The sequence below is a fragment of the Podarcis gaigeae genome (assembly GCF_964106915.1).
Source record: "Podarcis gaigeae genome assembly, chromosome: 2".
NCBI classification, from domain to species: Eukaryota; Metazoa; Chordata; class Lepidosauria; order Squamata; family Lacertidae; genus Podarcis; species Podarcis gaigeae.
Window position 1 is genome coordinate 43127575 of NC_139679.1, and position 24889 is coordinate 43152463.

Genomic DNA, 24889 nt, shown 5'->3' on the forward strand with positions numbered 1-24889 from the left:
CAAGGCAGGTAGGAAAAGCCATTGCCTGATGGACAGCAGGAAGTCCCTCCCCTCACAGTCCTTCCTCTACAGCTCCCTTATGAAGACTCCTAGGCCTGGAGGGTGGGGCAAGGCAGGTGGGAAAAGCCATTGCCTGATGGACAGCAGGAAGTCCTTCCTCTACAGCTCCCTTATGAAGACTCCTAGGCCTGGAGGGTGGGGCAAGGCAGGTGGGAAAAGCCATTGCCTGATGGACAGCAGGAAGTCCTTCCTCTACAGCTCCCTTATGAAGACTCCTAGGCCTGGAGGGTGGGGCAAGGCAGGTGGGAAAAGCCATTGCTTGATGGACAGCAGCTAGTCTCTCTCCCTTCACTGTTTCCAGCATTGGAAAAGACCACACAGGGTAAGTTGAAAAATGTTTGTCTTACAAACTCTCCAAAGGGCAGATTCACGTGCTTCAGGAAAGTTGCACAAGCAAGTAAAACTTGGCTCAGTTACAAAATGGTGAAAGTTACAGGAACTCAAGAGCAGTTGGTGAGAGCCACCAGCTCAGTCCTCTCCTCATGCTGAATTTCTCAGGTAGAGTGGAGGATACAATACCTTTGGTTACCTGTTGCCTCCCAAGGTAAAGGGAAGTGACACTTTGGACATAGCAATAAACTGGTTAGTTTTAAAATTCAAGTTTCCACTCTCTTCCTCACAGCCATACCAAGAGAAGGGGAAGGTTGTTGGGAGCTGATAAGTCCAGGCATGTTAAGGAAAAAGGCAGGGAACTGGCTTTCTTTGTTTTTTTCATATGGTAGAGTATCCAGACTTGTATCTCTCCCCACCCCCCATGCATATGGTAATTGTTCCAGTGGAATAACTGTCTAACTGCAGTATTAGAAGTATTTCAATTTAGGTCCTTCCCAGAAGGTAAGAAAACGATTCCTCATTTCATAACATGCCCTGCAGCAATTTGTTACAAATGTGCCTGTTTTTGTTTAAGATGCCATTTGCTTAGAAATGCTTGAAAATCAGTATCATCAGAGGAAGTGTACAGTATATCTCATGCCTCTGCAAGCAGTTATGAAAGGAAATGACAAAATTGCATGATTCTAATTTACAGTGAATGAATAAAAGAAGCAGAGCATTTCCCCCTGAAATGTTCAGGTGGTACTGAAAAAGTCAAAAGGGAAAGAAATGCCTCAACAAACCCATGCAAATTTATATAGCAGTTTCTCTTTAGAAGTGTCTATAATACTTCAGTTGCGGGTGAAGCTGAACTCTCACATTAGAGACTTCTATCAAGTAATCCTGTCTGCATACTAAATTTGGCATTTCAATGCCTGCGAGGGTGAGGGAACCTGAAGTGTGATGAGTCATGTCACACATTTTTGTTTACTGGACATTATGGGAGAGAGCAAGGAGAAAGATGTGCTATTGGATTGGCCACCTTCCACTGAATTACATTTTTTGACATGGTAGAATCACCACCAAGTGATTCGTGCTGGGCATCATTTTCATGTGGTAAATAAATCCCATGGATTGGCTGTGCCTTCAGAATAAATGTTTGTTGAGGGCAAATGGCACTTCATCATGCAAATTTTAACACACTGTTCAGAATGAAAGATCTGGGCTGTAGAAGAACATGTGTTCCATTTGTTTCCTTTTTGTGTGTGTGCAAGGAGAGTAAAGGTAATGTTATAGATTTATAGGTGCTAGAATTTAATTAAAGTTTATGGGTGTCAAAGCTAATTTCCTTGGAGGAACTAACCAGACTCAAGTGTCCATTTGGGCTAGTAAGGCGTGTGATAGACCCACTGATAAGCCTCTGTTATTAGCACTTATAAAAGCTAATTAAATAGACACACTTCCTGAGTTGTGTATTGGACTTTGTAATCCTAGCCAAATCAACAAGTGTTGATGAAGTCAGGCAAACTTCTTTGTGAGGTGACCACCTGGGAGGATTAACCAATATGAGTTCAAAGCATCAAAGGAAATAGGTGTTAGAATGCAAATAAAAAAATTAAAAAATTGAAGCCTCCCTTCCTCTGTAGATAAAGGGGCTTAGGGTTTTTTTAAAGGTTTTATTAAATATTCTTAGGTTACAAAAGTACATACATCATCTCTGTTTACAGATCGTAAAGTCCTTTCTACAGATCAGTTATATTTGATGTGAGACTTTAATGCTGTAGAAGGGTGGGGGAGAAGAGAGGCGGGGAGGAAGAGCATGGGAAAGAGGGGGGGATTAGTAAACTTTCATTCTCTTACATAATGTCTGTGCAAGGTTTTTGTGTCAGTGTCACGTGGGTAGGTTCTCTTTCTATTCATTTATTAGTTTTCATTGGCAGTGAGAGAGATTGGGGGCCCAGGGCATGGTTAGTTGCCTTCAGTTGGCTGCAGTGAGTTTTGTTTGCATGTGTGAGGGGGAGGGGTTATTGGGTCAAGTTATCCACATTGATTTGTGTGCTGTCAGTGGGTTCTCATTGATGTCCTGTTGAACTGTGTATAATAAAGGAAGGTGAGGGGAGTTATGTAACCAGAAAGCAGAGAGGAGCAGTTGAGCTGAGATGTGCCCTGCAGAGCACAAGAGGCTGCGGAGAAAGGATGTTGATGCTGTTACTATGGAGTAAGCTAGCGCATTTTGGGGTGCTGTGCTGTGATCTTCCTCCATTGTAGGCTCCAATTTGTATATAAAGCCATGTATCATCATGACACTATAGCCTCCATTGTACCTAATTTTTCAACTCCTGGGTGAGCGCCTGGAATTTTTCCAGTTTTGTGCACTGCTCGGCATAGATTGGGGTGGCGTGTAACAGTATATTGGGGAAAACTTCCCCAACATCTTGAAACTGTCTGAACTGGATCTCATCACTAACCACTTTTTCATATACAGTGGTACCTTGGTTGTCAAACTTAATCTGTTCCAGTTACAGACAGGTAGCCGTGTTGGTCTGCCATAGTCAAAACAAAACAAAATCCTTCCAGTAGCACCCATTCCCACCACCCTTCTGAGTAATACCCCTCCCCACCTTCTCACTATATAGAAGGGTCTGGAAACTTCTGTTTCAGTGTATCTGAAGAAGTGTGCATGCACACGAAAGCTCATACCAAGAACTAACTTAGTTGGTCTTTAAGGTGCTACTGGAAGGAATTTTTTTTGTTTAATCTGTTCCGGGAGTCTGTTCGACCTCCAAGGGAATCTGCTCACCAACTAGCTGTTCCATCATGAGTCCCTTTCATCTAACCTAGGAATGGGGAAGGTGTGGCCTTCCACATGCTGCTGGACTACAAATCCCAGCAACCCTCATTTTGGGCTGTGCTGATGGGAGTTGAAGTCCAACAACAGCTGGAAGGCCGCAGCTTTCCCATAGCACAGGCAGGTATAGGCAAACTCAGTCCTGCAGATGTTTTGTGACTACAACTCCCATCATCCCTGGCCACTGGTCCTGTTAGCTAGGGATGATAGGAGTTGTAGTCCCAAAACATCTGAAGGGCCAAGTTTGCCTATGCCTGCCATAGCACCTCTAACCCTTAGCCAAGTTTCTGGGCTTGACAGGTGCAGTTCAAACCACTGGGGAATGCAACACTTCTCCCAATGTGCACATGACCAGAGATACAGGGGCAGGTCCTTTTTCTCCATTCTGCAAGGCTATAGCTTTGAACTGTAGAAGCAATGGGCTATTGCCCAGGTCAGTTGTTGCAAAGGGCAACCTCTGCTTGAACCAGCTGATTGGTGCTGGCTCCTCCTGAAGTGCATTGCCCTTCTGAGTTTGAATTACTGTGTGTCTTCCTTTTCTGTACTTTCAGTGCAACTAAGAGCTAAATACCACAGAAAGCAGCCTAGAAATGTCATGCACCTGGGAATCCTAGCCCAGTCAGGGGTCCCAGATGTGTGTGAATGGGTACGTGCCCAAACTAAGATGCACATTTGTTGTTTAAGTGTTTGCTGCAGGCAACATCAGTGTGCATTCAGCAGCTGGTTTTGCTGCATAAAACATAGAGCCTCTCTGAAAGGGACAGAGAGTGCTTAGAATTGTGTTGCAGAGGATACTGGTTAATCTTCACTGTAGCAAATTGAACTCGGTTCATTTCAATTCCTACCAGAGCTTTAGAGCTGAATTTCCAGAGGGATTGTAATCCCTAGCCTGGTACGCCACCTGCAAACGCTTTTGCAGTAATGATGTGAGGCCTTGTGTGCTGTCCCTCTCCTGTTGTGTGGACATGAGGAGGAGTTCAGCATCGCACTCTTCTGATTCTCCTGTTAGCGCAAGCTTTAAAAGAGATAAAGGTTATGCCAAGAGGAAAATGTGACTCTTCCAGGCTATAGCTCTAAAAGGCTAGCTATGGCATCTGTCTCCAAGTCCTCTGCATTGGGTGTTGCGCCCAATTACATGAATGCAGAATAGTGATTCATTGTATTCCTCCCCACTGTGTCTTTTAATGGGAATCCTCTTAGGGCTGGTGTGAATTATTTCAGGGTCTAAGAATACAGAATACAAGGAGAACAAGCTTTTCTCTATGAGAAAGAAATTCTTGTTTGGGCAACAAAGCTCCCTAAGCAGATTTGTGCAATTCAGTATCTCAGCCAGAAGTACCTCACAGGGTTGTTGTGAAGCTAAAATACTGCTCTGAATGCCTTGAAAGAAGAAACTAAAATAAATATGGGGAAGGTAAAAAGGAGGGCTAATAGAACTGTTCGTGGATGCCCTGACCCAAAGTAATCTTCGTATCCCACAAAATAAAGAATGTAAATAGTGAGCTTGGTATTGTAATGTAAAGACTTGCATTAAGGATTCCATCTCAATGTTTTGTATGGGTTGATTAAGGCATGCCTGTTTGTTTTGTGGACTTACACATGGCTCATCAGGCAAATAAATGCCTCCTAAAGCAATTTGCAAATTTAGCAACCAATACACAGTTGAAATATAATATGGAAACCATTTATAATATCCATTTCCTTCAAAGCGCTATTAAAGTCCAGCATAAAGCATACAACAATAATAACCCAACGTGATATTTCAGAGTCAGGTCACAGTACCATTTCCTACAGTCATGCTCAAGCACTAAAGGCCATGGCTTATTTTAATTTGTTTTTCAAATGGTATTATCTGTTTTAGTACTGTACTGAAAAGGAAAATTCAATAATTATTTTAAATGAATTTAGCAATAAAAAATAAGTGCTATATAAATTATTCATATTAATCTCTGCTGTACCTGTAGGTTTTTCTTACATTATCAAACAACGCTGGTGGTGCTGTGTAATTAGAATTACATCAGCAATTTTCATTTGCGTGTGTGCGTGTTTTAAGATAAGTGAGGGAAACCTCTTGCAAGTGTGCTGTTTGAATGTGAGGGATAGAAGGAACATAAATTAAAGGCAGCAAGAACGAATGTGGCTTATCCTGAAAAACAGGCATTTGAACACATCTTCAAGTGAGAAGAAAGCTTGCCGTTTACCCAGCAGCTTTATAATAGAATGCATGTACTGTATCTTCCAACACAAAAACCTATCAAGGCACTGACCTTGACTCTCAGCTACATTATGCATATGGTAGCTTCCCAAGCCATTTCAGTTTCTTCTCTGATGCTGCTAAATTTTGGAAATAGACTTCAAGGTAACCTCTCATTCGCAGCCCCCATCCATCCATGCTTCTGATTGACTACATGGCAAAACAGATGGCGAGAAGCTGTTCTGATTTCATGCATGCCTGTTAGATAAATGTGGGGTGCTTAATTTCACATGCTTCACGCTAAGGAGGCAATTAATTGCCTTGCTCACTCTTGAAATGCAAAATCTCTGCATTCAGCCAGGTATGCCCTGCGTCCCACAGAGCTCTACACACGTTGCAAATTGCATGATGAGCTCTGATGGTGAACTTATTTGTCACAATCACCAGCACTTTAGCAGTAACAAGTGTTTGCTTCCACAGCCCAACTTCATTAACGCATAACCCTGAAATTTTGGATGCCCTCCAAACTGATGCCAAAGTTTTGTGACCAATAGCTCGGGATTATACATTAATGAAGCTACAAATGAACCCTGGCTTAAGATGGACCTCAAACCTCTTTGGCCCCAAACCTGGAATATGCTTGTATATTTCAGCCACTCTCCTCAAGGTTTGCAAAGGTACACACTTGCACGCAAATCACTTAATCACTTAGCGCTTGATGGTGCACAGGGGAATGTGTGTGCTGACACCACCATAAAGCACTGTATAGGAGATGATAATGAACATTCTGTTTATTCTGGAGTAGTTGATCTTGCTTCCCTATCTATTTGCTGTGACTGGCCATCTAGCTATTGTTGTCACTAGCCCATTGGTACAGCCACTGCTGCTTCTACCCAACCAACCAATTTGCAAGGCATTGTTGGCACAGCTGTCTGGAGCGTGACTGTGCCACTGCTGCATTGCTGCAACCGTATGCTGGAGAAAGGAGGAGGAGGATGGTCCATCACCCACAGGCAGCACCATGTCTTGTACTGGCGCTGGCAGTGATCTGAACTGAATGTAGAAAGATTTGAACGTGGGGCCTTCTGCATACAGCTCCTAACCCTCTGTGATAGCTCATCTGCGCATGCAGATCATCCCTTGATACTACACTCATCAAATGGTGGCCATGCATCTTGCGGCTTGCCCCTTTTTCTTTTCAGATCTAAGGGATGTCCCCATCAATTGCAGCTCTTCTGGTTTCATATTTTGATTTAGAAGCCTCTAGCCGAATTCCTCTCTCCTCTTGCTGTCTCTGCTGTGCTTTTAAATGACAACATTGACATATAAGCTTGAAAGGAACTACTGTTTCGAATTATCAATAATCCCATTGCAGATCACTTATCTTTGTGAGATGTGACTGTAATTCCTTTCCGGTGCACTGGAGTAGAGACAATGTGCCCATGCTGATGAAGTCTCTGTTTACAGTGTAATTTTGAATCAATGGTTCCTGCTGCCTGGTAAGTAGAAGGTGTTGCCTAATCGTGGAGCCAGTCTATTAGATGCAGGCTGAAGTATTCAAAAGAGAAAATTGATCATGGGGAGAAAACATTTGCTATATCGAGGCTGGGCCAGCCATGCAGTAGGCTGAACCTATGTGCTTTAAGTAGCACCAGGAGAGGAGGAGTTGAGAACAGAAGAAGTCAGGAAAGGAGTCTGAAGCAAGACCTTTAAAAGACTTGGACCTAGTGGGGCAGAGGTATGTTTGTGCTCTGCTGCATTCACCGGAAGCCACCATTTTTTTATCCACTTCAGGCAGCAAAATGTACTGAGCAGGGAAATGGGGCTGCTATGTGATTTCTTCTGGGACATGTACATTTCTCTGACCCTTTCTCCCTTCCAGAGAGCCAAGAGGGCAAGAAGACCTGGTCACCACAAGTTGGGTACTTGCTGTGTTTCTTGTACTGTACAACATTCTGGGTGGCCTTGATGTGCTCAGTTGTATTAAACTCAATTTTTCTGTTTGTGCCTGCAGAATGTAGTTGGGCAGGAAGGAGGAGCAGGAGAGGATTGGTTACTGGATCGTATGATGTGGCAGGCAGGGACTCTCAGAGCAAGTAGTCTGGCACACTGTTACTAATGGAACGTGCTGCAGAGATGAGCCAGGAGATCCGGCAAGCAAAACCAGTTCCACTCTGACATTGCTCAGGAGTGCTAAAGCTATTCGTGTGTGTGTGTGTGTGTGTGTGTGTGTGTGTGTGTGTGTAAAAAAACCTGATGCCAATAGACAGGTGACATACTCATGACCAAGCAGAGAGAACGCCATGAAATTCTGAAACACATACACATGGGTTTCCATGACAAATTTTTAAACAGGACCGGAAATCTCTTGATGTTGGATCATAGTTTCGCAAGGAAGTGGCTTTAATTTGAAATGTATGTTTGGCTGCCTGCATGCATCTCTGAGCCTCTCACATGTTCCCTTTGTCCAAGGCACTTCATTAGTAGGTTCTTATCTGAGATCAGCCACTGGGATTTATACAGGGTAATGATACAATTGAATTGCTATCACACACCAAACCCAAAGAAATGCTCCATATGTTAGCAGCAGGTAGTGCCTGCGGGCAGTTTCTTCAAATTTGCTAGATTTAAAAAAACAAGAAAGTTGAGGCTGCATAAATGACAAGTATCATCCTTAACCCTTGATGGAATGAGTCAAGACTGAAAAATCTGCAGTGTGCCTGGTATCCTTGCCTAACTTCAGATTCTGCATTTTAGCATTAGGATTCAGGATAGGAACTCTGCCCACACCACATCCCCAGGGTATACATTTATGCCAATTCTATTTGCAAACATGTCTGAGCAGTGTCTGCAAGAATAAGTTTGGACGTCTTGCTGAAAATATTTGAAAATGTACTGTCAGCTGTTAGTTGAGGGCCAGTTCCCATTATCACTTGGCAAGCGGAGAAATATGGGTCCAGAAGTCACTGGATCCAGGCTGAGCTGAGCATGTGGCGAAGGAAGTAGGCGATGTCTTTGCTGAATACTCCAATCACACACACCCCACGGTGGTTGTAGCATCCATCCACCCACTCTTGGCAACAACAAACATGGGTTAGATTCATGAGCTGCATGTGTAATAAAGCAGTCAGAGAATTGCTTAATCGGATTGTAAGAGTGGCCCACCAATTTCCAAGGGAAGCTCAACTACTCTCTTGTTGTGCCAATTTGGTTGTATGAATTATCCCTCAGAAACCCACAGTCAGACAGGGCTTCCAGGAGCGGTGCTGCAATTGGTACCAGCCTGAAGTCGCCCTCCATGTCCTTTTTTTTTTGTTTCCCCGTCAGCTGGGGATTTGCTCACAGTAGTTGCTGCCGCTATTTTTAATGTTCTTATCTCTGCCTATTTTAATACCTGAGCACCTGGGTGTGATATAGAAATGTTATAATTTGACAGGCCTTTCTCCTCTGGCTTGGGCTGATGAAAGACAATTTTAAACTCCGGCTTCAGTCATTTGATCTGATTTGCAGCAAAGGGATGTGATTTCAATACCAAACAAACTCTGCAGCCTGCCCAGATTAGGTGGCAGGGCCTATGGAGCTCCTCCCCAGTTCTGTGTTGTGCTGGCACCCTTGCATCAAAGGTTGCCTGACGTGAGATCACAAGGTCATTGTGGTGCAATGGTTAAAGTGTTGGTCTAAACTCGGGGGGGGGGGGACAAATGGCTATGAGTCACGATGGCTATGTGCTACACCCATTATGAGAGACAGTATGTTTCTGAATCCTAGATGCTGGGGATCTGGAAGAGGAGAGTGCTATTGTGCTCATTTCTTGATTGCAGGCTTCCCATGGGTATCTGGTTGGCTATTGTGGGAACCAAGATTGCGAATTAGATGGGTCTTTAGCAGACTCCAGAGGGGCTCTTCTAATATCATTATGGAGAGACCCATGTTTAAATCCACACTTTAGCCATGAGCCTGGCTGGGTGACCTTGACCCAGTCACTACCTCAACCTGATCACTGAGGGAAGAATATGTACACTGCTGCGAGTTCATTGGGGAAAGAGTGGGATATAAATCAATGTGATAGGTAGGTTTTCTTTCTCCCTGCACTCTCTGCTTCCATAAGATGTGAGATGATCAGCTCTAGATTTGTACTACACTAGTGTGGTGTAGTGGTTAAGAGTGGTAGTCTCGTAATCTGGGGAACCGGGTTCGTGTCTCCGCTCCTCCACATGCAGCTGCTGGGTGACCTTGGGCTAGTCACACTTCTTTGAAGTCTCTCAGCCCCGCTCACCTCACAGAGTGTTTGTTGTGGGGGAGAAAGGGCAAGGAGAATGTTAGCCGCTTTGAGACTCCTTCGGGTAGTGATAAAGCGGGATATCAAATCCAAACTCTTCTTCTTCTTCAGTGATGGAGGGGGGCGGATGTTCTGTTAGTTGTCTGGATTAAGACCCCCGCACACAGACATGCCTCAATATGAAGCAGCTGACCCAGCAGTTCTGTGTTGAAATCTTGTGGGCATGAGCACTGTTAAGGTCTTGAAAGGGTTGCAGGAACATTTTGTCTTTTTCTCTTGTTCTTTCTATACTGTATTGGATGTGTGTTTGCAGTGAGCAAACCTTTTGCAGCTGGAATCCAACCACCAAAGCCTCAGTCTCAGGTCCTCCTGTTGACAGCTTGTGCTTTTGATCAGCAACTCAGTAGCCCCTGTCCAAATCCTGTGAGCCAGAGGAGACTCGGGGCAGGATGTGTAGCAGTGTAACTCAACAGGCACTCTTCAGTTACATCAGCACAAGCCACTGTAGTTTTTTTTCCTATCCAACCATATGATAGACAGCCGTGTGGTGGTGAATTTGGTCACAGCATGACTCCAACTGCCTCACAGTTCATTTTGATCTCTCTGGATTCAATGATTCTCAGTTGCAGTAGCCTTATACGGAGCCAGGCAATTGACTCACCTAGCCCAGTATGGTATCTATTCTTGGCTAGGTCTGAGAGAGAGGTCTTTCTCAGTAGACTTGGAGGTACAAAGGTAGAATCTTGGACATTCCACATGCAAAGCATGTGCTCTGCCACTGAGCTATGGCTGCCCCAGAAATTGCTGGTACAAAGCAACCATTGCTAAGCAGGTGTTCTCTTTGTATATATTGGAATCTTGGCATGGCTTCAGACGCACAAGATCCTGAGGCTAGAACTTGGAACCTTCAAACATGTGATCTGCTGCCACACCTGGGAGGCGCTCATCCTGTAGGCACAGAAAAGGAGACATGGTTGATGCAAAAGACCCAATCCGATGCTCTCCAGATAAGGAACTACAACTCCCATCAGCAGTCTCAATCAGCATTGGCAATGGTAAAGGATGGTGGAATTTGTGGTTCAAAATACTTGGAGGGCACCAGTTTGGAGAAGGCTGCAAAATACTATGGGTAGCTTTCTCAGAAGTGTGGGGTCATCCCCTAATCCCACTAGATGCTGCGTCTGCAGGCAAAGGCCATTCTCCAACACATATGGCCATGACTGCACTCTGTGTTGATGTGTGGCCATGGTTTTTCTCCAACAACCCAAGCAGAGCTGTAGTCATTCGTATTTAAAAATAACTCTGATGGTGAGATGACAAATTACAGGGCATGTTAATAGAAAAATTACACCACGTTTATATTGAAAGCACCTAAGGGCTCCCTTTGGATATAATCATGGTCATTATCCCTGTAATTAAGAGCAATAATATTTTAATAATGAATTTTCAAAAATGAGTAATGAAGGGCCATTTGTCTAACCAAGCATTAAAAATGAGGGAAGGCAGGTATCCCTGGTTCCAGTTCCCCAAAATGGGGATACAGTGAGGCTAGGAGTTGGGAGAAGGAAAGTGAAGGGTAAAGGCTTTTTTGGGATAGGGGTAGAACCAGCAGTCTCCACAAGAGGGTGATTGGCAACTGGAAGGAGGACCTTCAATATGCCCTTCAAACTGGTCTGCCAGTTTGCTAGAGTATATATGCTAGAGCAGTGTTCCCCAACCTTGGGTCTCCAGCTGTTTTCGGACTACAATTCCCATCATCCTTGACCACTGGTCTTGCTAGGGAGGGAAGATGGGAGTTGTAGTCCAAAAACAGCTGGAGACCCAAGGTTGGAGAACACTGTGCTAGAGTATATAAAAGAATTGGAATAAAAAGCTTCAGTTACGCATTATTGCTCTACCTTGAGTGTTTATTGCTGTAGTGTGAATTTTAAAATTTTCTGCAATCTGTTTGGTTTGCCTCTATGTTTCCAGTGGCACAGGCTCCAAGATGAAATGGAGGTGATCATTGGAAAGGAGCCTAGGAGAGTGGGTGTTGATGGAGGAAGATGGGATTTCTCTCTGCTCCAGTCAAGCAGTTAAAGAAGCATAGGGCTGAGCTGCACTAAGTGCATTTTCCGTAGATTAGAGAGCAGGGGTTGTGAAACTGGTGCCCAGAAGTGCACAGATGCCAGCAAAACCTTTTTCCTCCACCCCACTGAAATTAGGCTTGAAAGGAGCGTTCTGTTGTGGTCAGTAGAACGGGTTGTAGTGTGTGCTTGGCGCATGTGTCGTTTTTCCGGTTTGCAAATGTACCCACAGGCCGAAAAGCGTTGGGCAAGATCAAGGCCCAGGCAAGAAGAAAGCAGAAAAGCAGCTGGTCCATGAGTTGGACTCAGCAGACAAATGCGTTTGTTCATGTCTGTGTTTGCAATGGAGCCAACGGAATAGAGAAATGAGCAGCCCTTGGCTTGTTCACCTACATTTACAGTTACATAACGAGATGCCTGTCTTCTTAGCATCAGTTGGGTGAAGGAGCAAGCATTCTGTATCAGCACACTCTGCCTTCATTAATAATTGCAATGGACACTGAAGAAGCAAAGCCCTGGGTTCCTTGTTTGCAGCTTGGCTGGTGTCAGTTTGAATTACTTCTCAGTGCAAGACTGGGTGATGTGATGGGTGTGCCCGAACTTACTGCACGCCGAGCGCTCTTTCGTTGTTCTTATGGCTCTGTTTCGATGGAAGTCTTCTTTCTCCCTGTGTTGCAGAAAAGCCACGGATGAACAGCATCCTCACCTCTGCCACTGAGCCCTATGATCTGTCCTTCTCCAGGTCTTTCCAGAACCTCTCCCACCTCCCACCATCCTACGAGTCTGCAATCAAGACTAACCCAAGTAAATATTCTTCCCTGAAGAGATTAAGTAGGTGTCTGCTCATTTCATTCTCTTGCTACTCACTCTGCATGGTTAGGCTGAAAGCCACCCCCCCCCCAAGTCCTCCCCTCTTGCTGTGAGAATCTTTGGCCAGGTGATCCTTATTTCATTGTCCTTTCCTTCTGAAGTGAGCTTGCTCTTCCACACCAGGGTTGAGGATAATCTGCAAAGATATCACCTCAGCAGCCTCCTTTCTAGGCTGTTTCTTAATGACCAAGCATATGTTTAGTGTCCCTCCCTATTAAAGCCCACCCAGCTTTCCATTCATTTTTCTTTTAATTCAAGAATAAGAATAGTGCAGTTTAGCCCTTGACACGCCCCTTCCCCGAATAGATCCCTGCTATTTTTAGCTCTTCCTGTGTACTCTGGGGCAGGTCACTGCATCCAAAATTGTGAACTAGATACCCTGGTCCAAACAGTGGCAATTGATTTGTCTCACTGCATTAGGGACATTGGATTGGCATGAGGCCTAAGCCAAAGTATTGCCACTTAAATAATTTTGGGCAGATATGGGGGGCAGGGTATGAAGTGTGGTATACCCTACTGCCCGAGCCCTCACAATGTATCCTTCATTTTCTTTTTTTCTTCTGTGACAATTCACAAACTTCTCAGTGGAAGTGAGGCTACAGCACACCAAGAGCAGCTATAGGGAGAAGAGTTTAATTGCCAAGGCAGTTGAGTGGAGTAACTCAGCCTATCTTCTTACACTGAGAGCCAGTGTGGTGTAGTGGTTAAGAGTGGTAGTCTCGTAATCTGGGGAACCGGGTTCGCGTCTCCGCTCCTCCACATGCAGCTGCTGGGTGACCTTGGGCCAGTCACACTTCTCTGAAGTCTCTCAGCCCCACTCACCTCACAGAGTGTTTATTGTGGGGGAGGAAGGGAAAGGAGAATGTTAGCCGCTTTGAGACTCCTTAAAGGGAGTGAAAGGCGGGATATCAAATCCAAACTCTTCTTCTTCTTCTTCACTGTGCTCAGAGTCACTAGGAAGGTGGAGGGGGTGTGCTTCTATCACCCAGTTGCCTGGATGACAGAGGCAGACTGTCCTAGCTTCTAGCACTATGAATTGGCTCAGTGTCCGAAGAGTCTCCCATGTTGCATAGGCCATGGATGGGGGGGGGGGGATATGTGGCCCTCTAGGTCTGGAGGGCCACAGGTGCACCATAGTTGCAGCTCTCCATATTTTTCAGCTGTGTCTTGCAAGTTACTGCACAGGAAGTTGTGATGTTTGCCCAATTGCCCAGGCAATGTATGGGGCCAGCTATGGGCTGGGAAGCTGTAGCACAGCATGCAATCCCCACATTGTTTGGAAGCACGAGGGTGCATTTCTGTCTCCCTTTTCCTGGCACAATGAATGAACTTTGCCCATTTTTTTAGTCCATTCTTTCCATCCACCCCAAATATCAGTATAGCAAGTTCAGCTATACAGCCTGTAAATGAGACTGCAAAGTTGGGGCTTACATTTCAGCTCAGCCCTGTTTCTCACTGAGGCCACCAAGTATCCCTCACAGCATCTTAGTCTGTTATTGATTAATGCTTTGACCTTATCACTGATAACACTGTTTATGCTCTCTTGGGTATTCAATCATTTATCCAATGCGAAGGCTTCAGAATAGGTGCCTCCTCCCACTGTTGCTTTTCCAGCCAGTACTCTTCTTGATCCATATGTTTTTGGAGCACAGCATTGTAACTCTTTGTTGTGCATACTGCTCAGCAGAAAACACTTTAAGCTTTAATAGCAAAAACAGACAAGTAGAAGTCCCACTGGATATATCCATTACTGGTCTATACCATTTCAGACTGCAGGTAGGGGATTAAATGTTTTATTCCATGCATAAAATACTTGCTGTATAACTAGCATGTCCAGGAGATTATTCTAGGCAAGCCTTTCCTCCGACGTGACAATTTTGCATTACTTTATGTTGACATCCCACCTGTGGTCTGATTGGTACAGCCCCTCCAAGAGATACATCACAGGAGGCTTCTGCTCATCCCTTTAACTCTAGCAGTCTGATGGTCACTGCAAGATCCCCTTGGACTAACTCTGCTTTCCAAAGTAAGTGAAACCTTGTAAAGGGCGGTACAGAGTGAGGTGCTGCAAGTGTGAGCTATAACTGGACTAGGTTAAAACAGAAATCTAAATTATGTATGTATGTCTATGTGTTTTTGAAGAAGTTGTTGTCTTTAGCAGGGGTTGTTTCCGTTTGTTACCATGTTATGTGTTTTTGTGTTTTTCTTTGTAAACCACCCTCGGATGAACTTATAGCTGGGTTCTGCTTCAGAATGACTGTTGGATCTGATGGCCAGGGAGCCATGCATTTAAAGCCACCACTTTAAACAATCATGGGTTCCTCTAAAGACTCATAGGAGCTGTAGTCTAAGGGTCCCCTAAAAGAACTACAGTTCCCTGTTGAGTTTTAAACCGCTCTGGAAATTATAGCTATGGGAAGGGACTGATCAGCACCCTTAACTGACTACAATTCCCAGAATTCTGGGAAAGCAAAAACTCTTTAAAGAGGTATTCATAGTGCTTTAAATGTATGGCGTGTGTGTGGTCCCAGTAATTGATGCCTGAACTGACCTATGAAGGACGGTGTGTGCACATTACCATAAGCAAGCAAGCTATATGTTTAGAAATTAGGGGGATAGGGAAGCTGAATTTTACTCTGCTGGAATTGTAGGGGAAGTGGCTTAAGTTGATGGGTAGGGATTTTGTAGAATGATTCAGAGAAATTCATGTTAGCTGAATGTATATATAGGAATGAGTAGAGTCATTCTCAGAATTGGAAAATGAATGCATTTTGAAGATTTACTGATACAAGATGGGTGGCGGTGGAGGAGGTAAATGCATTTTGTTGGGGTGCTGACTGGGGGTGCTGTTTATTTCCCCCCCAACAAAAAAAAAACCTTAGTTCTAGAACAGGACAGATTTGGGGGCACTTGCGAGTTTATGATTCCTCCACCACATCTCAAAAACCCCACCCACACTTAGCCCAGAAAAGAGAACAAAAAATGCAGTTTCTATTTTTGCATGTGTTATTATTGAAAAGTAATAAGCATAACAGCATCACAGAAAAAATAGCTGTCTATTATAAAAATATGCATCAGATTCACATTAATATAATAGATTCACATTATGACGAAAGACAATGACTGCACTTTCTGTGTGTGTTTGCCTAAGTCACAGGGGCAAAAAGTGAGAGACAGGTTAAAAATAAAGCAGTGAATGTTAATGGTGGTTAATGCCAACATAGTCACAACAACAGTGAATCAATGAAACAGAAGTTAAAGTGAAAACACATTTCAGCAGCACCCAGTGAGCAGATCAAACGTGATGATTAAATAGTATTGGAACAAATATTGTCATATTTTAAAAAGAAAAAAATGGTATCAGGGAAATCCAGAGAGTTGCTGCAAGCAAGACCGCTTTGCAAAGAGCTCAGACAAGTTGATTATGGGCGAGTGTGATGTTTGGTCCACTTGTAGCAAATTCCATCACATCCCTCCTTCCATTTCTTCCATAGTTTAGTGCTGCAACGTGACCTGGGAGGGGACAGATTCTATAACCAATACAGTTGAAATTAAGCACCAGTGAGCACATGAAATATTTCACAGGGAATATAACTGTCTTCTGCAGTTTTTTTGTCCTAGCAGTTTAAATAGTTTTTGTAATAGTGTATTATAAATCAGGGATGGGGAACATGTGCCCCTCCGCCCATCTCTCAATCACCTCCCTGGTCATGAGCCCCAAGGGGATCCAACAGCAACTGGAAGGCGCCAGGTTCCTCATCCCTATTAGAAGTGGCAATTAATAAAGATGTGGGAAAGAGCTGCTGAGGAAGTGCTGGTCTCCACTCCAAGGGGTTTTACTGTGATTTGTAAAAAAATCCTCCATATGCAAAATTGTATATTCCACAAGTGGAGTACCCATTGATGTTCCACATGATGGTAGCACTCTAGATTACTTCCTGCATTGCACATTTACCATATTGACATACCTTTTTAAAAAAATGCCTTCCACCCTTGCTTGACACTTTTGCCAAGCCTTAACGTTATCTTTCCCATCTCCTTCCTCCACACAGCTGACAAGGAAGCTGAGGAGTATTACTCCAGAAAGAGGCACCTCCCAGACTTGGCGGCCAGAGGGACCCTCCCTCTCAATGTCATCCAGCTCTCCCAGAAACAGACCACTCAGAGGGAGCGGCCGCGCCGCGTGATGCGGGCCATGTCCCAGGACCGAGTGCTGTCCCCAGAGAGGATCATGCCAGAGGAGTTCAGCATGTCTTACGAGCGGATCCTCTCTGACGAACAGCTGCTATCCACCGAGCGCCTCCACTCCCAAGACCCACTGCTGTCTCCAGAGCACTCGGGTTTCGGAGAGCAGTCCATGTCGCGGGCTTTGTCGCACTCAGATGTCTTTGTTTCGACGCCTGTCTTGGATCGCTATCGGATGACTAAGATGCACTCCCATCCCAGTGCCTCAAATAACTTGTACAACACCTTGAGTATGAACCAAACGTCTGCCAAGCGCCAGGCCTTTGCCTCCCGGCGGCACAACACAGTGGAGCAGCTACACTATATCCCAGGGCACCACCACCATTACCGCACAGCCAGCAAGACAGAGGTGACTGTTTGATCAGAGACACTGTGCATTGTAGATAATCCATCTATGGACTGGGGTGGCTTCAGTGCCCTACACTGCAGTGGCCTTATGGCCAAGATAACCTCTAACTCTATGTCTGAAAAGACAGACTCTTCCGACAGTCCTGTCTGTGTTGTTTTGGAAATTCATCTACATGTTATTGACATAAAGAGGAAAAAACAAAACCTGAACAGGGAGAGGTGATGCAGGTAAGGTGTCCTGACGTGCCCAGTTTCTGTCAAGGAAAGCCATTCAGATTATGGCTCCTTTCAAGGGCTTGCCTGCAGCTACTCTCTAGGGTTGCCAGGCTACAACTTTAAGACATACTGACAACAATCTCACACAAAATTGGCGTAATATGGCCAAATCGACAAACCTTCCAATCCGGCGTAATGGGATTCGGTTGTGATCTTAGTGCTTGACAGAGGTTTAGTTTTACCAGGACTGTCAGCTGCAGTCATGACTGAGGCTGGTTCCAGCCAAGGTCCATTCTCTAAGACAGAAAGTAAAAACTCCAGTCCACCTAAGCATGGTTCTTCCAGATCATTGGGCAAATTCCAGTGGCAAGCACTGTTACCCAACTCCTAGACTGTGTGACAATGCCTGCCACGGTTGGAAAACCACATTGTTTTACAGGTAACTGTAGAACAGAACTATTCCAGTGCCTATAAGATTGCTAACCTCCAGGGTGGTGGTAGGAGTGAGGTGGATTTGTTTATAAGCACAATTCTGCTGATAGGTGTTTGCCAGCCCCCCCCCCCCACTTCTTCCATCCATCCTCATGTATGTAAATTCCCAACATGTAAATATATTTTTTAAAAAATAAATGGGACAGAATTGCTTCTCTCTGCAACAAGAGGCACCAACATTTCGCATCCGTTTTTACATCCAGGATGTGGTCGAAGATAGACAAGTTGCAAGAGATGTGGAATAGCTGTAGCCTGATTGTCATGCCATGAAAAGTTGATCACAGCTCAATCTATGCTTGGCTTCTTGCCAGCCTGCAGCTTTCAGCTACCCCTGGGAAATCTTCAGAAAGACTAGTTATTTTACAGGATTTCTTGGAAAGATACAGTTTTCAAAAGCTTTTTCTTTTCATCCCTCCTGCCCAATAACATTTTTGGGCTGCCAGTCTTGCTGCATCCTAATCTCATCCTGCAGGTGCTTCTTCCTCTTGTATACTAATTGGGCACATTGTACAGCCACTGTACAGTGATAATTAGACACTGAGTGTCTGTAAACTCTTTCCAAGAAATATTTGTAGGTCCAACTTTAGTTGGAATTTGACTATTTGGAACAGATGTAAATTCTAATTGACATGTACACCCCATCTCCCTGCCTGGTCCTGACCTCTGTTCCAACAGCTACAGGCAGTGGCTGAGCCTGTGTAAAAACCATGGACTATTGGCTCATTCCACTGCGTGTACTTGCATCCCCATGCTACAAGGTCTTGCTCCAGTTCTGCACTATGAGATGTAGAGCCCCTGCATTAAATAGGATCCCACAGAGCTAAACAGTCTAAATATGTGCATTGAACAATAGTTCCTGACATTAGTGGCCTTCACTGGGCAGCCTCAGGAATTTCCCTTCATGAGCTTTTATTTTCTCTCTGCATTTTTTCAGGGAGGCACACATTGGAAAAAGTGATATCCTGTCCCTTTTCACCAATCAAGTTTTGTGTACAGCACCAGCCGAAAGCAACTGCAGAGCTGCTTTTCATTGGTGTGTTGTGTTCGTAGGCCACAGATCAGAGCCATAAGAAACACTGTACTTTGCTTAACAGAAACTGGGCTGAGAAGGGAAGAAGGCAAAGGTCACGAGCCATCGTTGGTTATGTTCTATTCCTGAGCAACAGGCATACACTCTGAAGTGTTTGTCACTAGCTGCAATGCACACAGGTATGGTCACACAGTAGCGGGAAAGGGAGAGGCAGTTTTCTCCATAATTTATGCTGAGCATAGTCATCTTCAAACATCTCTGGTGCCCAACCCTATGGACAATAAAAGCTGTTGACCTATGAGAGGGTCTGCTATAGAACCTCTCTGGAAACAAAAGTCTTGTGTGCCATCTTGAATATGGTGTGTCAAATATACAAGGTGTGTCATTCTGATTTGCCATGATGTAAACCAATGCACTATTGGTTACCTGGGTGAAGCAGGCATCGGAGAGGAGGAAGGATACAGACCCAAGCAATGAAATGCTACAGGTAGACAAGACAGGCCTACTTACGAGAGCACAGGGGCACATATAGTAGTACTGAGGAGGACTCTGTTTCCCAAAGGTCTCCACAAATCTGGCCATTTGTACATTTCCCAGTAGAATGGTGTTCTGTTGTCCAAAATTATATGGCTCATTTTCAGGCCACTTCTTGGCCTGTTCTACTGAAATAATAATCTGCAAAGCACTGTTGGTCTCCTTTCTTGCCTGTTGGGCCGCCTTTATACAGGATGCAAGCACTGTGGTTGCTGCTGCAAACTGCAGCTGTGTGACCATGAATCCACTCCGTTGCCGCAATGTTATGGGAATCGCATGGCCTCAAACGCTGCAGAAGTGCCCTTTTGTGTGTGGCGCAACCATGCTGCCTGCATACTGTAGCAGGCCTTGGCCTCCCAACAGCTCATATACCCTACTGAGATCACCAGTACATCCTTCTGTACAAGTCCTCTGAAGAAAATGCAGAGCCCTAGTGTTACCCTAAGTAAGATCTCCATGGAGTCACAACTGCCTGCAATTTGGCTCGATGTGTTCAGAGAGGTGTTATAGGATAGGTGGACGAGGGAAGTGAGCGGTTCTGATTACTTTGTCTCAACTGTGCTCTGAAGTTAGATGTTTCAGCTGGCATCCAGTCTCAGAGCCACTTACATCTGGATGTAAGGCTGCCTAATATCAAGCCCATTAAAACTAGTGATTGCTCCCATGCTGCTTGAGACAGAGGGAGTTGATGCACTAACCTTGTGAGAAGTGTAGATAAGCCAAGTGTCCTTCAAGTTCTGAGAATACCAAATTTTCTACATATTGCCTAAGTAAACCCCCCCCCCCATTTATATCCCTGCCTTTCCACTAAAAAGGGCAAAACCCACCGTCACACAAGCAGAAGTCAGCCTGTCCTTCCCCTGCACTCTCCCCAAAATCAGCTTCAGCTAAAGCCAGGAATCAAACTACACATGAAATCCTCTTCAGTTGACCTCAGAAGCAGTACTCTGGGCTCAGTCCATTGAGGGCTTTCAAGATAATAAGAACCACACTTTGAATTTAGGCAAGAAATGAGTCACTACTTACTGCCATTGAAGCAGGACCCACATGTTCATTTCAGCATTTTGCAGCCATTCAGGTTTTTCCAGGGAATCTCCAAGTAGCAGCAGGTGTTACTGTAGGTTTAATACAAATATTATCAGTTACCTGAATTTTACATCCTAACCCTAAGAGAAGGTGTGCTATTTGAACTTTTTTTTTTTTAACAATGGTTATGGAGTGGCCATCTTGCTCTTCCATATGTTTTCTTCCTCCTGAGATTGTGAAGGCTTAGTTCCTGCTTAGGTTTAACCTAAGCTCTACTCAGTGATTTCAGGGAGAAGGAAAGGAGCCCCGACTTAATCCGGTGCTGCAGCAGGACAACTAAGACTTGCAATGCAGGTGTGATATCTGAGCTTTTAGCTTGGTGGGAAATACAAAAATAAGCCACATGGAACATGTTTCCTCTAAGCAGAGGTCTCCGTCATCAAATCTCACCTGTTCAATTTCTTCTGCCTAACACAGAGCCATCTCCTTAGCCTTCTCATTTCAGTAGTAATTCCCCTACTCTGATAAGAGCAACAAAGTCTTTGAGGACTTCTCAGGAAGGTGGTGGTGTTTTTTAACCTGCCAGTTTCCAGAAAACATTCAGATAAAGGGTTGCTTCATGGATGCTTGGTTCCAAAGGCCACAGACAGCAGGAAACTTTGACTGGAATCCCCCACAAAGCTACATACCCATATGACTGGATTGTGAACCTCTCACACAACGAGAAACAGTGGGCTGGAGTGGGATGTATCCCAGCTCCTTACCACCACTGTTGTTGCTGTCATGCTCCCTAAGTTGGAAGGATAGAGCTCACATAGGCTCCCCAATCAAGCTGAAACTAAATTGCATGGGGAGCGTACATGAGTAGGACAGTTTACTGGTGGAGACATTTGCCTTCAACTTATGGAGGGCAATGAGAATGCGGATTAGTGATAAGAGAGACATTTGATTAAAGGTGAAGCAACCTAATTCATACTTTCTGAAACAATATGTGAACCAAAACATAGCCAACCTTAGAAATTCAGTTCTCTGCATTTTGCAACGCAGTTGTCCAGCCAAGTAATGTATACAGAAATGCATATGTTGGAGGAGTGCACATTAAAGGTATGTATGGGTGAAACTGCTTTGCAAAAATGTGTACATTAAGGGAAATGGCACACAAACTTATGCATATTAAAATAGGAAAGATCAGAAACACTTTCCCTTCCCAACAACGACAGAGGACAAAGCTAGAATATTCATCCCCATTATCTCTCTCATGCAAGTCTACTCATATGGGGAACTAGAATGAATTTTTTTTTATTTGTTTACTTGACAGAATTTTATATACTGCTTGATTATTAAAACAAAAACATCCAAGTGCTCTACACACACACAAAAAAAGGCTCTCAGAAACGATGTATGCAGCCAGAGGTGGGGATCGGGACAGATTTGTAGTTAAAGGCAAACCAATTTTAATTGAAATGTGAGCTTGTCTGTGTAGCTAAGTGAGCAGCTACAGTATAGATTTCAAAGGCACTTCTGGCTGCATGGACAATTCATCCCCAAAAATCAGTCAGCCTTTTTTCCCCCTTTTAGTTGCTTCACCTGTGTTCAGCAACATGTGCACACATGACAGGGAAACAGAGCCAAATACAGCTCCCTGCGAAGTATCCCTGTATAACATATTTGCTGGTTTCAAATTTCACATTTTAAGGTGTGCCCTTCCATTTTTAGTTTTTATTTAGCCTTCGTTTTATCACATTGACCTTCCAACAAAATTTTCCAGAATGGCTAACATGAAATCAATATCTTATGTGTACACAAACAGCAAGCCCTGACACAGGGCCCATCCACACTTTCGTTTCTCCCATGAATTCAAGTCACGAGTCTGAAAGGTTTCTTTCCCAAGGAAAGCCTACTGTTTACTGCTGAATCGAAACAAACGCCAATCCGGAACTCGAACAAAATTTCTTCCAATTCAGCAGCAAACAGCAAGTTTTCTCAGGGAAAGGGGTAAGGCAAAAAGACAGCAACACCTCTCAGACCTGTGACTTGCAAGTGTAGATTGTCCTACAGCTGCCTTGGTTGGTTCCTCCTGTGATTATAGCATCCCCTGTAGGTCAGTTCTTGCACAGGCCAAGCCGCATTACATTCTGCTGGGTTGGGTTCAAGTACATAACAAGACTGGGAAGAATGAGAAAGAGTTCAAGATGAACTCATAAAATAGTGCAATCCTCAGAACAAATAGACAGAAGGAAGTCTGTGAAACAGAAAACAATCTTAATGCATGCACAGGAAATGTCAATTCCTAAATGAAGCAATCTTGTGTTTCACTGAACAGGGCTAATATAACTATATAGCTACCCACCCCGTGTGTGTATGTTTTAGGGTTCCTTTCTTAAACTTCCCTGGTTTTCAAAAGTGTTGCAGGGTTAAAGGGGAAGAAGTCATTCTTCCCCTAGTTAGGCTGAACTGCAAATGCTGCCTTTGCTTACCTGCACTTCTGAACAACGTGCACAATGCAGCCTGTGAGCCACCCAGCTGACGGCCTACACAGAGCAACTATCGAGCAGCCAAATCCTTCTTCTGGGTTTTGTTTGGAGGGCAAGAGAGTATGAAGGAAATAGGTGCCCCAGGACTGGGGGGTAAGAGTGGTGAAAGAACTCGCCCAGAGTCTTTACAGAATCTCTTGCCTTGAGATACAAGCCCCTTAACACACTTCAAATTCTCATTTCTTCCCATGGTCAAATGTTAAATCAGATGTTAATCACAGGCTGAAGTGAGCTGAAAGCAAAGGGAGAAAAGCCCTGGAATAATTAGCCCTCCGATTCTAGTTCATCTTGGTATAAGTGACAATGTGCAAACATCATCATCTTTGGCAATGCAGAGGTGGGTGCCATGAGAGTGGCCTTGATGTTGTGAGCAAAAGAGTGTGGTTAAAAAACCCTGTGGCAGGGAAACCTTGGAGCCTTCAGGTGCTGCTGGGCTACAACTCCCATCATCCCTGAGCCTTATAGCTACACTGGCTGGGCCTGATGGAAGTTGATCCGTAAACACCTGGAGAGAAGAAGGACCCCAGCCCTGTCCTATGGTTTCCTATTCAGCAAACAATGATTGTTGATTCAGAACAACTAATGATTTCAGTCACCCTGGCCTACCCTGACTGTATGGAAGACACATTTCACACAATAAACCATCTCTTGGATGCTGAGGAACATTAACAAAGATAACAGTTCTAACTCAGTGACTTGTTAGCCAGCTTGAGATTCCTTAGCAGACCTCCACTGGAACCATCTCAATTCCCTGTGTTAATTTTCAAAAACTTCAGAAACTAATGTAATGCTCTCCCAGAAACATCTCAGCAATAACTCTGGATTGGCTCAGTTCTCAAATAATAGCTACCTGTATGTTGTATGTTTACTGCTAATCAACAGGATGGTCCAGCATCATCTCTGAGGTGTCTTCACTGAGTTGTAGAGGCAGCAGGTGGAATCATTTCCAAACATTATACTTCATCTGCCAAAGGCCTGTGAGAATGAAGGGAGACAGACATATTCTGTTCTTATTATATTTATGTAAATCTGGGGAGGGGGGGACTAAAAAGTCCATTATCTCATTAGTTAGCGAAAATGGCATTTGGTGTCTCTTTTGTGACCTTTCATGATTTGTGGAAGTTCTCACCAATGGTGTTGAACTGCGCCTTACTGTCGCTCTAACCACATGCTTTGCAGTCGCTTCTTCAAGCCTTCATTCCCTAAGCTGACAAGGAATCCTTTAGCAAGAGTTTCTCTTCTCCAAGGAAGCCAAATCTTATTGTAACCAGCTTAATTTGGGGGATAGCTATTTCCTGAGGGGAAGGTTGAATGTCCAGCCTTCTTTGTGCTTTAGCCCAGTTTATGGAATCCATGTTTATTTTTCAGTAGTTCTGACAAGAAAGTACATTTGTTATCTGTATCTTTGCACAGACTCTTGGTTACGCATTAAGCTTCAAGGCAGCAGTATTTGACTGTTTTTCTCTGTATTATCCTTGTTGTTATACTTACCTGTAAAAGCACATTCTGTAGGTACTGTAAACAAAACTATTACCGGTTTAGTAAAAAAAAAAAAAATTAGAGTCTTAAGGATTTTTTTCCACTTTTGTCAGTAACAAATATTTATGGATTCAAAAATAAAGCAATTTCAACAGAAAAGAAGCTCTGTTCGCTTTTGGTACACCTAAGAGGTCATCTTTCTTGGCTGGCTTTGCAAACTTTGTAAGCAGAGAGGTAGGCTTGTGTTTGTGTGTGAGTGTATGTGTGTGTGTTTGTGGATGTGTGAAGAGCAACTATAAAATCTAGCGCTTCAAATTCTATAGTGTCCTTATTTTACTTCTTTGTTAACATGTACA

The 24889-nt window shown here is 44.1% G+C and overlaps 1 protein-coding gene and 1 long non-coding RNA gene across 7 annotated transcripts in view; one reads left to right on the forward strand and one right to left on the reverse strand.

Moving 5' to 3' along the window:
- SHISA6 (shisa family member 6) overlaps positions 1 to 22531 on the forward strand; it is a 260430-nt gene extending 237899 nt beyond the window's left edge. For 2 of the 6 annotated variants that reach the window (XM_083725853.1, XM_083725855.1), the window contains 3 exons: positions 12438 to 12590; positions 14554 to 14655; positions 16682 to 22531. In XM_083725853.1, the coding sequence (XP_083581979.1) occupies positions 12438 to 12590; positions 14554 to 14655; positions 16682 to 17235 (809 nt within the window). In that variant the 3' untranslated portion in view covers positions 17236 to 22531. The remainder of the gene's footprint in view (positions 1 to 12437; positions 12591 to 14553; positions 14656 to 16681) is intronic. The other 4 variants (XM_083725856.1, XM_083725858.1, XM_083725854.1 and 1 more) reach the window with 3 other exon arrangements.
- LOC310838508 lies at positions 15618 to 20608 on the reverse strand. The gene is made up of 2 exons (XR_014560998.1): positions 20521 to 20608; positions 15618 to 16142 (listed from the first exon to the last, which is right to left on the reverse strand). It is a non-coding gene; the product is annotated as an uncharacterized lncRNA (long non-coding RNA).
- Positions 22532 to 24889: the final 2358 nt, after the last annotated feature.